General features: G+C 58.4%; 1 protein-coding gene and 1 long non-coding RNA gene across 7 annotated transcripts; one reads left to right on the top strand and one right to left on the bottom strand.

Moving 5' to 3' along the window:
* Nucleotides 1–315: 315 nt before the first annotated feature.
* Nucleotides 316–2,448, bottom strand: LOC129529255 (uncharacterized). The gene is made up of 2 exons (XR_008674718.2): nucleotides 1,946–2,448; nucleotides 316–986 (listed from the first exon to the last, which is right to left on the bottom strand). It is a non-coding gene; the product is annotated as an uncharacterized lncRNA (long non-coding RNA).
* Nucleotides 2,449–2,493: 45 nt separating this feature from the next.
* CFAP410 (cilia and flagella associated protein 410) lies at nucleotides 2,494–12,901 on the top strand. 6 transcript variants are annotated; one of them, XM_055373709.2, is made up of 7 exons: nucleotides 2,498–2,810; nucleotides 4,080–4,098; nucleotides 5,852–5,898; nucleotides 8,615–8,844; nucleotides 9,861–10,032; nucleotides 10,956–11,378; nucleotides 11,514–12,901. In XM_055373709.2, exons 1-7 carry the CDS (start codon nucleotides 2,527–2,529, stop codon nucleotides 11,521–11,523), a joined length of 1,185 nt encoding a protein of 394 aa, XP_055229684.1. In that variant the 5' UTR covers nucleotides 2,498–2,526; the 3' UTR covers nucleotides 11,524–12,901. The 6 variants fall into 6 exon arrangements, with proteins under 6 accessions (XP_055229683.1, XP_055229684.1, XP_004062944.3 ...); XM_004062896.5 differs by having other exon boundaries at nucleotides 2,509–2,810; nucleotides 10,959–11,052; XM_019017709.3 differs by having other exon boundaries at nucleotides 2,510–2,810; nucleotides 10,956–11,052.
* Nucleotides 12,902–14,373: the final 1,472 nt, after the last annotated feature.

Genomic DNA, 14,373 nt, shown 5'->3' with positions numbered 1-14,373 from the left:
TCATATCCCCTGTGACCTGCACGTACACATCCAGATGGCCGGTTCCTGCCTTAACTGATGACATTCCACCATAAAAGAAGTGAAAATGGCCTGTTCCTGCCTTAACTGATGACATTGTCTTGTGAAATTCCTTCTCCTGGCTCATCCTGGCTCAAAAGCTCCCTACTGAGCACCTTGTGACTCCCACTCTGCCCGCCAGAGAACAACCCCCCTTTGACTATAATTTTCCTTTATCTACCCAAATCCTATAAAACGGCCCCACCCTTATCTCCCTTCACTGACTCTCTTTTCAGACTCAGCCCACCTGCACCCAGGTGAAATAAACAGCTTTATTGCTCACACAAAGCCTGTTTGGTGGTCTCTTCACATGGACGCGAGTGAAACCCACCACCGCGCCCAGCTAATTTTTTGTATTTTTAGCAGAGACGGGGTTTCACTATGTTGGCCAGGCTGGTCTCGAACTCCTGACCTCAGGCGATCCACCTGCCTCAGCCTCCCAAAGTACTGGGATTACAGGCGTGAGCCACCGCGCCCAGCTTAATGTACATCTTATACATATATTTTTTCTTCTTTTTCCATCTTACACATATTGATTGATGTCTCATGTCTCCCTAAAAATGTATGAAAGCAAGCTGTGCCCCAGCCACCCAGGGCACGTGTCGTCAGGACCTCCTGAGGCTGTGTCATGGGCTTGTCCTTAACCTTGACAAAATAAACTTTCTAAACAGATTGAGTCCTGTCTCAGATATTTTGGATTCACAGCTGCTAAGCTGCTCGGTTACAATTGAAGGCTCATAGGTTAGGGGTTGTTCAAAGGTAGTTTGGTGAACAGGGGGCTAGGGCATGGGGAGTGCTGATTGGTTAGGTGCGAGATGAAATCTAGCTGTCCTTTTGGTCCTTTTGTGCTGCATGGCTTCTGGGTGGGGCCACAGGAGCTGTTGGCAAGACATCTAGCTGGATCCATCTGTGTCAGACGTGCAAGAAACCTGCAAAGATACAATAGTGGTGTTCTACAATAGTGATGTTACCTGCAGGAGTAATTGGGGAAGTAGCTTATCTTGTGACCTCCAGAATAATGGCTGACGAATGTTTACATCGCATCTTAGTGGAATTCATGCTCCTCTATCCTTCTAGGCTGGTAGTGTAACCGCCCAATGGGTTCGCCTTGCCCACTGCCTAGACAGAACCGATTTATCAAGACAAGGGAATTGCAATGGAGAAAGAGTAATTCACAGAGCTGGCTGTGCAGGAGAGCGGAGTTTTATTATTACTCAAATCAGTCTCCCCAAGCATTCGGGGATCAGTGTTTTTAAGGATAATTTGGCGGGTATGGGCTCAGAAAGTGGTGAGTGCTGATTGGTCAGGTCGAAGATTAAATCATAGGGGGTCAAAATGAGTTCTGGCTGACTTCTGTCCCTGGGTGGGATCACACACATGGTTGAGCCAGATTATCCATTTGGGTGGTGTCATCTGCTGCCTCTGAATGCAGGGTCTACAAAATATTTCAAGCACTGATCTTAAGTTTTGCAACAGTGATGTTATTCCCAGAAGCAATTTGGGGAGGTTCAGACTCTTGCCGCCAGAGGTTGCATGGCCCCTAAACTGTAATTTTTAATCTCGTAGCTTAATTTGTTAGTCCTACAAAGGCAGACTGGTCCCCAGGCAAGAAGGGTTTTTTTGGGAAAGGGCTATTATCAATTTTGTTTCAGTTTAATCTATAAACTAAATTCCTTCCCAAGGCTAGTCTGGTCTACACCCAGGAATGAACAAAAGCAGCTTAGAGGATAGTAGGAAGATGGGGTGGGTTAGGAGATCTTCCCGTCATAATTTCTTCAGTTATGATTTTTGCAAAGGCGGTTTCAGTGGTCTCATTAGCTTTACAAAGGCTGTTTAGTTTTGAGGAAGGGCTGCTATCACTTAAACTATAAATGTCTCCCAAAGTTACCTTTGCTTATCCAGGAATAATTAAGGGCAGCTTTAAGGCCAAAGGCAAGATGGGGGTTGGCCAGATCTCCTTCAAGGCCATCCTTCTCTCACCGATACAATTTTTTGCAAAGGCGGTTTCAGAACGTCAGAACGCCTGTCTTAATGTAACTGCGGCCCATGTAACGATGTTTAGAGGCTCTTATCTGATTTCTAAAAGGCTGAAATGCTTGTAAGGGCTCTGCTGGACCTGCCCGTGCGTCTTTCCCATAAATGCGTCTTTTCTGTAAATGCTGAGAGGGAGGGAGACAAGGAATCAACACAGCCCCAGGGCTGCCCTGGGTTTATTCCAAGAGTTTGAATCGCGTAACTTGGAGCTGTGTCGCGCCCATCCCATCCACGCTAGGCCTGCGCTCAGAGTCAGGCCTAGGCACTCGGCCATGATGCGCGTCGGACCGAGCCCACCCCGCTCGGTTCCTGGGAGCAGCAGTTCAGCCCTCACTGGGCCGACTCGGGGACCGCCACCTGCACCCACCCTCTGCTCGCCGCGCGCTTCCGGGGTCGCGTTAGAATCGCGTCAGAGCCGGGCGCCCCAGGCCGCGCATGAGCAGGAGCAGAGCCAACGTGTCAGCGGCGCCCAAGCGGCCCCAGCGGGCTCGCGTCGCCCCACTCTCCTCACCGAGCCGCCAATGGGCTCAGGATCCGCCCCTGACGACGCGGCCCCGCCCCTGGAGACACGCGCCACGCAGTCGTCACCCGCCCGGGAGCAGGAGGCCCGGGGCGCCCGCCGGTCGGGCCTGGGCGGCCGCCATGAAGCTGACGCGGAAGATGGTTCTGACCCGGGCCAAGGCCTCGGAGCTGCACAGCGTGCGCAAGCTCAACTGCTGGTGAGGCGGGGCCTGGCCGCGGCCGCCCCGGGGTGGGGGGAGGAGCCGGAGGGAGGAGCCGGGGCGGGGCGAGGGCGGAGCCGGAGGGAGGGGGCGGGGCGGGGCGAGGGCGGAGCCGGAGGGAGGAGGCGGGGCGGGGCGGGGCGGAGCGGGGCGGGGGCGGAGTGGAAGGGGGGAGGGGCAGGGGCGAGGGCGGCGAAGGACCCGCGGGTGAGGGAGGGGAGGAGGCCGGGGGTCGGGGTCGCCTGGGCCCCCCCCTCCATTTCCCGGCCCGCCTTTGCCCCGGCTGCCCTGTGGGCTGGGTCTGTTGTCTCGGGTTGCCAGGAGTCACTGGGACCAAGTGGAATAGGGGAGAGAACTGAGCTCTCCAGGACTGAGTCAGGAAACACGTTGGTAATCAGTACTGGGGGCGGCCGTTCCCAGGGTACTCCTAGCAGGTGACAGGAAGGGACGTGGGTGCGGTGGGACCCATGCAGGCTGAAAGGCGGGTAATGCTGAGTCTCACTGAGCCAAGGAAGACCAGGAGCTTCCAGAAGAGGGAGCCTGGAGTTGAGGCCTGCAAGATCTCCAGGGTTCCCTGGGGACTCAGCAGAGTGACCGCGCCGTGTCAACTGGCCGCACCGTGCAGGCGGGTGTGGGGGTCAGCGAGAGCAGACGCTTCCTCCCAGGGGTGTCCCCAGACTGCCGAGAGTGAGCTCTTCCCTGTTAATTAAAAAGCTTTTTCTCTCTGCCCTGGCATATCTGGTGTTTTGGCTACAATTCCCCTGTGTCATTTGCTTTCAATAATGCATTTCTTTGTTTTGCATGGGGTGGTCAGTACTCTCACTAAGCTGGGAGAAAGAACAACCCTATTTCAGGCTTTTAAAGTTTGCTTCATAAGTTGCCTGTTCACCCTTTGAACTTGGCCTCTTATAAAGACGCCCTTGTTTATGTCTGTCAGTGAGACAAATGAACCTTCTGCTACTCAGGGACCATGAGGAAGAGTTCATCAAAAAGACACAAAAAGTGTCTTACAAATGGAGCAACCCTGCTGCTCCTTATCTAAAAAGTACCACCCCAACGTCAAACATACAGTTTAGTTGAAAATCAGCTAAAACAATTGTTTACACCTTTGCCAGTTATCTGGGCAACCTTCCTTTTTTGCCATGCCATTAAAATCCTAGAATCTTAAGGTTTGTAGGGAGTCATCGGTGATTTTTGGAATTTTTGTCTTCAGTGTTTTTTATTCAACTTTAACAAAATTAAAGTATGTATCTTTTCTCTCCCCAGGGGCAGCCGCCTCACAGATGTAAGTATTGCCTCACAGATGTAAGTATTGCACTGATCATCTCCAAATAGCCTCAACCCAAATGTTGTAGCTTTTTTCCCAAGAGAATTTTTAAGTTGACAAAACTGCACCTATCAATTCAGTCCCACACTTGGTACTTTGTTCACTTAGCGGTTTTCATTCTGCAGAACCACTAATGGAAAAACAATTCTCTAGTGCCAGGCTTATTTTGCAGTTCCCGTCAACATCCCTATAAATGAAACGCCCTTTGTCACTTGGTCGCAGAGGAGGGGAGCGATAGTTTGGAACTTGCTCTCACCTGGAAAGGAATCCCAGGAGGGCTTGTTTTACTTTGTTACGGGGGAAGTTGAAGGTCTACACCCCCTCTTCTTGGTCACATCTAGCCTTGTACCCGCCTGCCGCTGCCCCAAAGGCAGGCAGAGAATAAGCCCTGCTGGGAGAACTAGAGCGTGTGCGTCTGTGAAAGATTTTTTTCTTCTCTCCCTCATTGTCTTTCTCAGTCCAAAATGTCCCCAATTTACACAGGGATCGCATACCAATTGTTTCTTTCTTTTTTTTTTTTTTTTTTTTTTTTTACACGGAGTCTCTCTCTGTCGCCCAGGCTGGAGTGCAGTGGCACGATCTTGGCTCACCGCAACCTCCGCCTCCCGGGTTCAAGCGATTCTCCTGCCTCAGCCTTTGAGTAGCTGGGACTACAGGCACCCACCACCATGCCTGGCTAATTTTTGTACTTTTTAGTAGAGATGGAGTTTCACTGTGTCAGCCAGGCTGGTCTCAAACTCCCTGAGTTCAGGTGATCCACCTGCCTCAGCCTCGCGAAGTATTGGAATTACAGGTGTGAGCCACCATGTCCAGCCCAATTATTTATCTCTTTATTTTCCTTTGTTTTTTTAATTTGAACTGTACCTTTTCTTAAAGACAAAAAAAAAAAAAGCCTGGATACGTGGCATCTGGATGTAATCTGTTTTGTGCTGTAACTGAAATACTGCATGTTTAGCAGTGAATATACAAACGTACCATGTCCATAGACACGAGTCCCTTATACGTGGGACGCATCTGACCAGGCTGTGAGCTGCTGGTGCCGTGCCTGGCGTATGGTGGGCTCTCACATATGTGGGAGCTTTGCAGGTTGTGAGGCTTTGTGGACCACCCCGGGCACCTCACCCCTGAATTGACAGTACCAATGTGATCTGAGATCCAGTTTCAAGCCTGTCTTCCTTTTGGCCCAGACCTGTTATCAAGAAGGGATTTCCATCCTTTCCTTGCTTTCTATCCCTGCGTAGGGGACAATGGGGTCCCCTTACCTGATGTCCTTTGAGGGCATCTAAAGTAATGAATGCTCTGTCTCCACTGCTGGCAGCGTCTGACAGCAGCGATGCTGTTGTAAAATTTAATAAAGACAGTGCGTGCAAGGAGGAGCCTCACATTTCTCCTTCAGTCTGTGGGGCGTCTGGGCTGCAAGGTGGTGTCAGAGGGGAACCTGGCATACTCGTGGGCATTCACTCTGGGCACACTGGCTGAGCAGGGCCACTCCCCTCAGGCCCTGGGCATTCACCCTGGGCACACTGGCTGAGCAGGGCCGCTCCCCTCAGGCCCTGGGCATTCACCCTGGGCACACTGGCTGAGTAGGGCCGTGCCCCTCAGGCCCCGGAAGTGGGTTGGCCGTGGCTTCGACAGTTCTTTGTGGCTGATGGCAGTGCGGCCGCGATGCCCTGCTGTGCCATGCTTGCTAGTCATGCTCTTTTCCTCCTAGATCTCCATTTGCCGGGAGATGCCCAGCCTGGAGGTGATCACGCTCAGGTACCTCGCTCCTGCTGTCATGCTCAGCCTGGGGCCTGGAAGCCGGGGCAGAGCCTCACGTCCCTCCAGTGGGACCCAGCACTGTGACATAACCTGGAAACCTCCAACACAGACTGAGGGCGGCTTCCAGAAGGGGAGGGGCCAGGACAGCGAGAGCTGGGCCTACCCTGTGGCCCCCATGTTCAGCCCTCCTTCCTCAGAGCCTCACCTGGGCCTCCTGATGGCTCCTGTCCCCTGCCTGCCCTGCTGTACCCCTGCCCACCCTTGGCCTGTGTGCTCCGATAAGCCATTGCTGTGTTCACTGGGCCAGTCGGTGGTGGAGCTCTCCTAAGGATTCACGGTGGCCCGCCCCGCCCGCCCCCACAGTGGCCACATCTGCCCTGGGACCCCCAGAGTCCTGGCCTCTTCTGCCCCCCAGTGCCACCACTGCCTACCAGTTTCTCTGCACCCCATGACCTGTGCCCGTCTTCTGGGGTCACTGCCCTCCCAGCAGACTAAGGGAAGCTTGAATGAACAAACGTTACTGGACTTTCAGGCAGTTGGGGTGTATTTGGAGGCTCTGGGAAGAGAAGAGCTCCCTTTATCCCTGAATTCCCTCCTGCCTACTGTGGGACCCAGGGAGGGAGCAGACGCTCATGGCTCACCACTGCCCACCAGACGCTGGATGGGCCCCTTCTGTGGGTTTCCGCATTTAAAAGCTCACAAGGGTTTAAACCCTGTGGGGAAGGCCCACCCCTCTGGCAGCTCAGAAGTCTCCAGGGCTTGCCCTCTGAGAGTGGGTGTTCCAGGCCCCTGGTTCCTGACTGTGACCTACCTTCTTGATCTCACAGGCAGCCACGGGGTAGGCCAGCCCCTGCCCATCCTCCGTAATGCCCTCCGAGGTTGGCATTGCCATGTTGATGCCCGTGCCCAGCCTGCTGCCCGCCATGGGCTGCGGCCAGTCCATCTGGTGTTCAGGCATCCCCAGCGCGGGCACCAGCCTGTCCTGCCCGAGCCTTGCTGAATGAATGAAATGGGCTTGGAGGCATGCTCATGGGTCAAATCTCAGCCTTCCCATCTATTGGCTGGCTAACCTTGGGCGAGGCATGGCCCTCTCTGTGCCTCAGTTTCCTTTCTGTAACATGGAGGTATTACAAGTGCCCACCCCACAGGGAGACGAGGAGGAGATGGAGCCCGAGTCCAGAGGTTGAGCAGGGGTGCGCGTGCCCGCCCAGAGGTTGATGGGGGTGCGCGTGCCCGCCCAGAGGTTGATGGGGGTGCGCGTGCCCGCCCAGAGGTTGATGGGGGTGCGCGTGCCCGCCCAGAGGTTGAGCGGGGGGGGTGCGCGTGTCCGCCCAGGGGTTGAGCGGGGGGGGGTGCGCGTGCCCGCCCAGGGGTTGAGGCCGGGGTGCGCGTGCCCGCCCAGAGGTTGATGGGGGTGCGCGTGCCCGCGCAGAGGTTGAGCGGGGGGTGCGCGTGCCCGCGCAGAGGTTGAGGGGGGGTGCGCGTGCCTGCCGCGGGGCTCGTTTCACTAGTCAGGCGACACAGTGAGGCTGGGCTTTCAGGCCTGCCTCCGAAAGGCTTACCTGACGGGGAAACGTGGAGCTTGTGGTTCCCACGGTGGCAGGAAGCTTGGGGCGGGGCTGCGGATCCAGCCCTATCCCTGCCGCTCACTGAGTCACCCAGGAGCCACAGGGCCTCCGAGCATCAGGCCGCTCGTGTGTGGGGCCATTTCTGTCACATCTCAGGAGGGACAGGACCCCAAGGGTGTTGACCGAGCTCAGGTGCGTGGTGCCTGCACGCCTGACTGCACTGGAGCGGAGCAGGAAGCCTCGAGGCCGCGGGCGTGGTCCGCACATCACGCTGCTGCCTGTGCCTGGGGCAGACCCCATCCTGGAAAGAGTCCCACAGCCTGAGTTTTGCTCTTGGTAAAAAAGTGGGGCGGCCTCATAGCTAGGAGCTGCATGAGACGATACCTGGGAAACCCCGAGTGAAGGGATGGCATGGGGAGGGGGGCTCAGCACCGCAGGCTGCCCATGGGGGCCTGGTGACCGCCCTTCCGAGGCGCCTGCCGGACGCGAGTGCAGCCCTCCAGGCAGGGGGCCCTGGCTCCGCGCCTTTGAGGGCCTGCGGGAGCGGCTCCGCGTGTTCGCTTGTGGAGGGGACGGGCCCCACGCTGTCGGGTAAAGCCTGCAGGTCTCCGCTCCAGGCCTGTCGTGTTTCTCTACTCTCTGACGCGTCCACATTCTGTAGAATGGAAATGAGGCCCATCCCCAGTGTTGCCGCCCTCACGTGGGGGTTTGGAAGGTCCGTGCTCACTCCCATGTCACATGGAGCTAGCTCCTAGTCTTTGCCATGAGTTTTTCTGGCCGCTCCCTGCTTTGGGGCAACGTGATATGTCCCTTGAGAGGCCTTAATTTTCCTCACCTGTGAAGGAGGGCCACATCCCCCGCCTCCCGCACTCTAGCGCCCTGAGGAGCTGATGTGGAGCGTCCGGCCAAGGGGCTGTTGCTGGTGGGGTCCACCCCAGTCCGCTTTGAGTTCAGGGCCTGGCCTTCCTACAGCTCTCTCCTCGGCCCAGGTCCTGCTGCACGTGACTCGTGACATCCGATTTGGGCTTCTCAGGAGAGGGCAGGGACACAGGTCCCGTGAGTGCCTTTTACTGGGGGTGGGGATTGAGAGGTGGCCCTGGGGGCCCTGGCCACGTCCCTCGCTGACTGTGCTGGTCTCCGTGCAGCGTCAACAGCATCTCCACCCTGGAGCCTGTGAGCCGGTGCCAGCGCCTGAGTGAGCTGTACCTGCGGAGGAACCGCATCCCCAACCTGGCTGAGCTCTTCTACCTGAAGGGGCTGCCGCGTCTGCGGGTGCTGTGGCTGGCCGAGAACCCGTGCTGCGGCACCAGCCCCCACCGCTACCGCATGACCGTGCTGCGCACCCTGCCGCGCCTACAGAAGCTGGACAACCAGGGTAGGTGGCCGCAGCGCAGTCACCGGCCCTCCCAAAACAATCCCTGGAAGGGGATGTCCCCAGCCCTCTTTTCTCTTCTCCTTTTCTGCAAATACCTGGTCTGGCGGGACACAGATGTGTCCTGTGAAGTGTCCTCCAGAGGCTGTTCCCCTGGCTTCTGTGTCTCCTCTTGATCCCGCCACCCGAATGCAGCAGCGCAGTGTAGGGTCCCTCCTGGGACTGACAGTTTGCGTATCCCCCGACGACCGCAGGACCTGGTAGCAAAGCAAAAGGGGTCCTTCTTTTGCTTCTGTGAGTAGCAGCCCTGCTCTGACCATCGCCATGCGCCATGGCGAGCGGGGGCGTCAGTCTGGCAAGCAGCGTCGCACTGGTCCACAGGGACTGGGCAGGCTCCAGGGGCCACTGTGAACCTAGGGTGGGGGTGCCATCGTGCCCCCGCCGTGGGGAGGGGCCGTCCCAGCACCGCAGTGCCTGCTGCTGTGCTCCCCCTATTGGAGGCACTCGTGCCTCCTCTAGCCAGCGCCAGCACCGACACAGTTTTCCAGGCTGTGGTTTCATGCTGTTTGTTCATCCTTGGCTTTCTCAGCACACTAGTGTCTCATCCTTGTCAGGTATACGGACACTACTATTTTCTCCCAGACAATTTTATTGATATTAATAATATAAACTTCAGGGAAATTGATATATGAGAGAAATGGAATAAATTCAGTATGGTCTGTTCCTTTTTCTATTGTGTCTTAGTTGAGGTTTTGAGGAGTATTTGCTTCTGGCCAAGGCTGGTGTTGAGATTCCTGAGCAGCCCTCCACCATCTGTTGTGTGTCAGCCTGTGCCAGGCTGGGGATGGGACAGTGAGGAACCGGCTCCTACTCTGGGAGTTGTCCCTGGAGGTGGATACACGTGCATGCATTTCACAAGCAGACTGTGCCTGAAGCCACAGTGAGGACAGGAGCTGCAGTGCATGTGGACTGCATGTGGGTGAGGCCACTCATGCTGTCTTCTGTCCTTCATCCCAAAGCTGTGACAGAGGAGGAGCTGTCCCGTGCACTGAGTGAGGGAGAGGAGATCACTGCAGCCCCGGAGAGAGAGGGCACAGGCCATGGCGGCCCCAAGCCATGCTGCACACTGAGCTCCCTCAGCTCCGCTGCTGAGACTGGCCGGGACCCGCTGGACAGCGAGGAGGAGGCAACGTGAGGCTGGAGGGCAGCGGGGACTCCGCAGCCCATCCCTGTCCCCCAGGGTCCTCCCACGGGGAGTGAATGGGGCTTCCCGTGAGCTGCGTCTCTGGGAAGTGAGGGAGAGGGATTATCCGGGGGGAGTGTCTGTTCTCATCCATATTCTCTGGGAGTGACTCAGTGCCCAGGTAGTGATTTCAGTGGCAAGTCCATGTTTTGCCCAACAGCGGATGTGCCAGGGAGCAGGAGAGGGGGTGAGCCAGGCCCCGTGCCCTGGCACAGAGAAGGCTCACAGCACTGGAGCTCGTGAGGTGCAGGGAGCCCCTGGTGGGGGGTGTGGCCTAGGGCCACAGTGACTGGAATTGTTTGTGGGCACGGCCATCAGTGCCCGTATGGCCTTGGGCCTGGGGGCCGTGGAGGGGCCACAGGGCTGACTCTGCAGTGAGACGCCGGCGCCTCCCAGGGCAGTTGGCTGCGGGTCACGAACGCATTTGACAGAAGCTGGGCACTTCTCTGCTGCTTGGCAGATCACACCCGCTGCTGGTGCCTGTGGTGGGGGCATCAGGATGTGATCTCTGTTAGGCATCTGCCGTCCAGCACAGGGCTTGACCCCATGGTCAGGAGCTCTACCCCGACATTTGTGTGTTCGGGTGCCCCCCACCCTGCCCCCGAAGCCCTAGGTGGAAGGTATTACAGCTGGGGAGCCCCAGGGTGCCGGGAGGGCACCCCACAGGTGAAGTAAGTGCTGGGCTCTCCAGGAGCTGCCATCTGTAGCCCCTGACCCCCCGGGAGTTGCCTCCCTTCTCTTGCCCCCGTGTCCCAGGTGGGATTTGTATGAGCCCCTCCTTTGCTTGGATGCGACCCGCAGACAGGGTTTGCAGAGGCCCCCCCGGTGCCATGAGCCCCCTGACCCTCACACGCCTTTGTCTCCCTCTCAGCAGCGGCGCCCAGGATGAACGTGGCCTGAAGCCGCCTTCCCGGGGCCAGTTTCCTTCCCTCTCAGCCAGGGATGCCTCGAGCAGCCACAGGGGCAGGGTGAGTGGCAGGCCGCTAGGGGCCGCGGCTGCCTCTGTCCACTGCACCCACTGCACAGAAACCGTGGGGAGGGAGCATGGAGCCTCACAGGGCCTCGAAGAGCTGCGCCCCAGGGGGAGCTGCATGTGCGGGTCTGTGAATGCGCACACACGTGTAACACGTGCCCCGCACGGAGCCGTCCTGCCCCTCAGCCTCTCCTGCTGTCCTGGTCTGTGGAATGTGGGCCCGGGCCCTGCTGGGCTGAGGGCAACAGGAGTCACGTGGAAGAGGCGCCACACACGTGTCCACAGGCGGGGCTCCTCTGCTCAGATTCTCCGAGTGTGCGGGTCAGTCACTTGGACGGCCCACACCCCCAGGACCAGTCGCTCCGTGGTGGGGCGCCGCTGGCCAGGCCCCAGCCCTTGAGGGAAGCAGCCTCGCCGTGCTGGGTGGGCTTAGTCCGCACCCCTCTCTGCCCTCAGAACATCCTGACTGCCATCCTGCTGCTGCTGCGGGAGCTGGACGCAGAGGGGCTGGAGGCCGTGCAGCAGACTGTGGGCAGCCGGCTGCAGGCCCTGCGTGGGGAAGAGGTGCAGGAGCACGCCGAGTGACCGCAGGACCTGAGCGCCGCTCCACCCTCCACGGGGACCCCAGCATCTTCCCCAGCCCCCGGGAGCTGGAGGGTGGCTGCCACGGCCGCAGCCCCGGCCCCACACAAAAGCCTCCCCGGTTTGCCACATCGGCCGAGGGCGGGAGTGGCTGTTAGGTACTGGCTAACCGGGGCGGTGGAGATGCCTGTCCACACCAGTCCTGTCCCCAGGACTCCCCTTCTGTGGTCTGGAGGTTCTAGGCTGGCCTGGGCTCTTAAAGGGAGGATTTTGCAGGCTGTCCTCCCTAATAAAAGATTTTCCCAAGGTTGATCTGGAGGTGACGTTTCCCAAGGCATGGTTGTGACAGTCTTCCTGAAAGCAAGGGCCGTTTCTCCACAGAATGAGGAGGTCTTCACAGATGGCTTTGCCGATTCCAGCCCTTGGTCCTTGGATAGATTTCTGTTGGGCAAGGGAGACTTCGAGAATGCTGGCACCCATAGCAACATCTACCCTGAGCTGCTCAGCAGGCAGGCAGCAGCCTCCCGCACCCACGGGAGAGGGTTTTGTTTTCTTGGCTGGGCTGGGCAGGTGCGCCTTCCTTTCTCTCTCCTGTGAAGAACTGCAGGAGGGCCCTCAGCTGTGAGGCTGTGGATGAACAGGCCTGTTCGCCCTGGGGTCCGGGCCTGGCACAGGAAGCAGCTGGACTAGGGGATTCCTTGGAGCAACTGAGAGGGGTTTTCTTTCCTCTGGGAAGAGTCGCAAGTCTTATGAGGATGCCACAATCTGGGCAGTGACCCGCGGCCCTGGGGACCTTCCTAGTGCCCCCCCAAAACCAAGGAAGCATTCACGTAAGATGGGGAGTCAGCCTTCCAGCTGGTGTGTAGGAAAGCCACCTCCCTGGGCCCTTGTCCCGTGTGGGGTTGAGATCCAGATCTCCATGAGATGTTCCCATCCTCCGCCGAGCAGTGATGCGTGACCATGTGTGCAGGCCGCTGTTCTCCCAAGCTCGGGGCCATGCTGTGCCACCGTCACCAGAGCCAGCTGCAGCACTGGGGCAGCCACTGTCGCCGGACTTGGGGAAGCCCAGGGTGAAGACAGTCGCTCATCCATGCAAGCTCTCCAGAAGGGGTGCGAGCTCTCTCTCCAGAAGGGGTGTGATCTCTGAGCAGTGGGGAGTGGAGTCACCACTCGGGACATAGAGGGTGGACAGTTCAGGCCTGTGTCTGCCTCCTTGGGACTGTGGAGTGGGTGCCCTCAGTAAAGCGCTTTGTTGGAATGGTTGAGGTCGTTTTAAATTGAGTCTCTTCCACTTCCCCTGACATGGGCTGCCACGGACATGCAGGGCTTACACCGGCGCCCTCCTGCCCCACATCGTGCACACCTTGGGTGGGACCTGTGGGGGCAGCTGCCTGCCTTCAGCCCCACGGTTCCCCCTACCCCGTCCCCACCATTGCCACCTCCTGCCTGTTCCCCTCCCGGCACCTCCTCACCCAATGCCCCCAGCCATGGAGGACAGCCAGAAGCACATCCAGCCCGGGGCACCCCACAGTCCCACTCCACTCCTCCCCAAGTCACCCCAAAAGTGGGTTCTCAAGCCGAGCAGCACTGGCATCACACTCTGTCCCATTCACCCAGTTCACAGGAGAAGACCAAGGGCCCAGGAGGTCGCATCACTCTGCCCGAAATGCCAGAAACGCCAACTCCACGCAGCCAGAAGTGGGCCTGACGCAGGCGCTCGCCACAGCACGTCACCCAGGAGGGAGGCGGCCACTGTCCCGGGCATCAGCCACAGGCGACCACCTGGGTGCAGCAGCTGAGTGGCAGCTGAACAGGTTCTAACACCTCCTCAGGCAGGGCAGGCCAAGGGGGGTCTACTCAGAACTGAGTCCTGATCCCAGACGGTGTGACACAACGGAGGCCCCCAGAGCATGCCTGTGTGGTTCCCTGGGCCTGTGAACCTGTTTCTCTGTTCCTTTGAGACAGAGCTGCAGACCCGAGAGCACTGTCCTTGGACAACTGTCCACTCCTGGGCCTGGCCCCAGGATGGCCCAGCTCAGAATGAACTAGAAGGCCACTAGGTGTGGGCCCCTCCACCCCAGCTCCAGAGTTAAGCAATCTGGAGGCCTCCGGCACTAGGGCCAACACGGTGAGGGGCTCTTGGGAATATCAAGGTGCCTGAGAGCAAGAGGGTCCCCAGCCCCTTCACCAGGTCCCTAGAGCCACCCCACTGGCCTGAGCTCAACCAGGATACTGCCCAGGGGCCCTCAAAGTGGCCCTTAGGCCCCTCCAAGCCAGGGTCTCCCTTGAGACACCTCCTGTGTCCCAAAACCACATCCCCAGGGTGGCACTGCGGGCAGGAAGCAGCCCTCTTGGGCAAGCACCTCCCACCTTCATAATGCAGAGCATGGGCTTCGACACTAAGGTTAACAGGCATCCTGCAAGCAGGGCATCCACCACCCCGTAACCGCCTGCAGGACTCAGCCCTAGCCCCGGGTGGGCGCAGCCTTCTCTTCCCCTCTTGCGTGTCCACCGTCAATGTCTCCTGGATGCTGGCTCAAGCCAGCCACCAGCCTGCAGGTTGGAGACCCCCACTCAGGCTGAGGTTGGGGAGACAGAGGAGTGAGGCTGTACCCTTCTGCCCCCAGGGGAGGACCAGGAGGGGCTCAGGTCACCCTGGTGGCCCCCAGAGAGTCGTGGAGAGCACCTGTGGCCTCCCAGGGCACATGTCCCTTTGGCCTGGCCCAGGCACTGG

The sequence above is a fragment of the Gorilla gorilla genome, chromosome 22 (genome assembly GCF_029281585.2).
Source record: "Gorilla gorilla gorilla isolate KB3781 chromosome 22, NHGRI_mGorGor1-v2.1_pri, whole genome shotgun sequence".
NCBI classification, from domain to species: Eukaryota; Metazoa; Chordata; class Mammalia; order Primates; family Hominidae; genus Gorilla; species Gorilla gorilla.
Note: the sequence above shows the minus strand (reverse complement) of the source record. Positions and strands in the feature narration are given on the sequence as shown.

Bases quoted from the DNA above. Each gene is read 5' to 3' on its own strand.
- CFAP410 (XM_055373708.2), top strand. From the start codon at position 2,527: ATGAGCAGGAGCAGAGCCAACGTGTCAGCGGCGCCCAAGCGGCCCCAG. The intron at 8,845-9,860 runs GTAGGTGGCCGC...TTCATCCCAAAG, and splicing joins ACAGAAGCTGGACAACCAGG to CTGTGACAGAGGAGGAGCTG. The intron at 10,033-10,958 runs GTGAGGCTGGAG...CCCTCTCAGCAG, and splicing joins GACAGCGAGGAGGAGGCAAC to CGGCGCCCAGGATGAACGTG.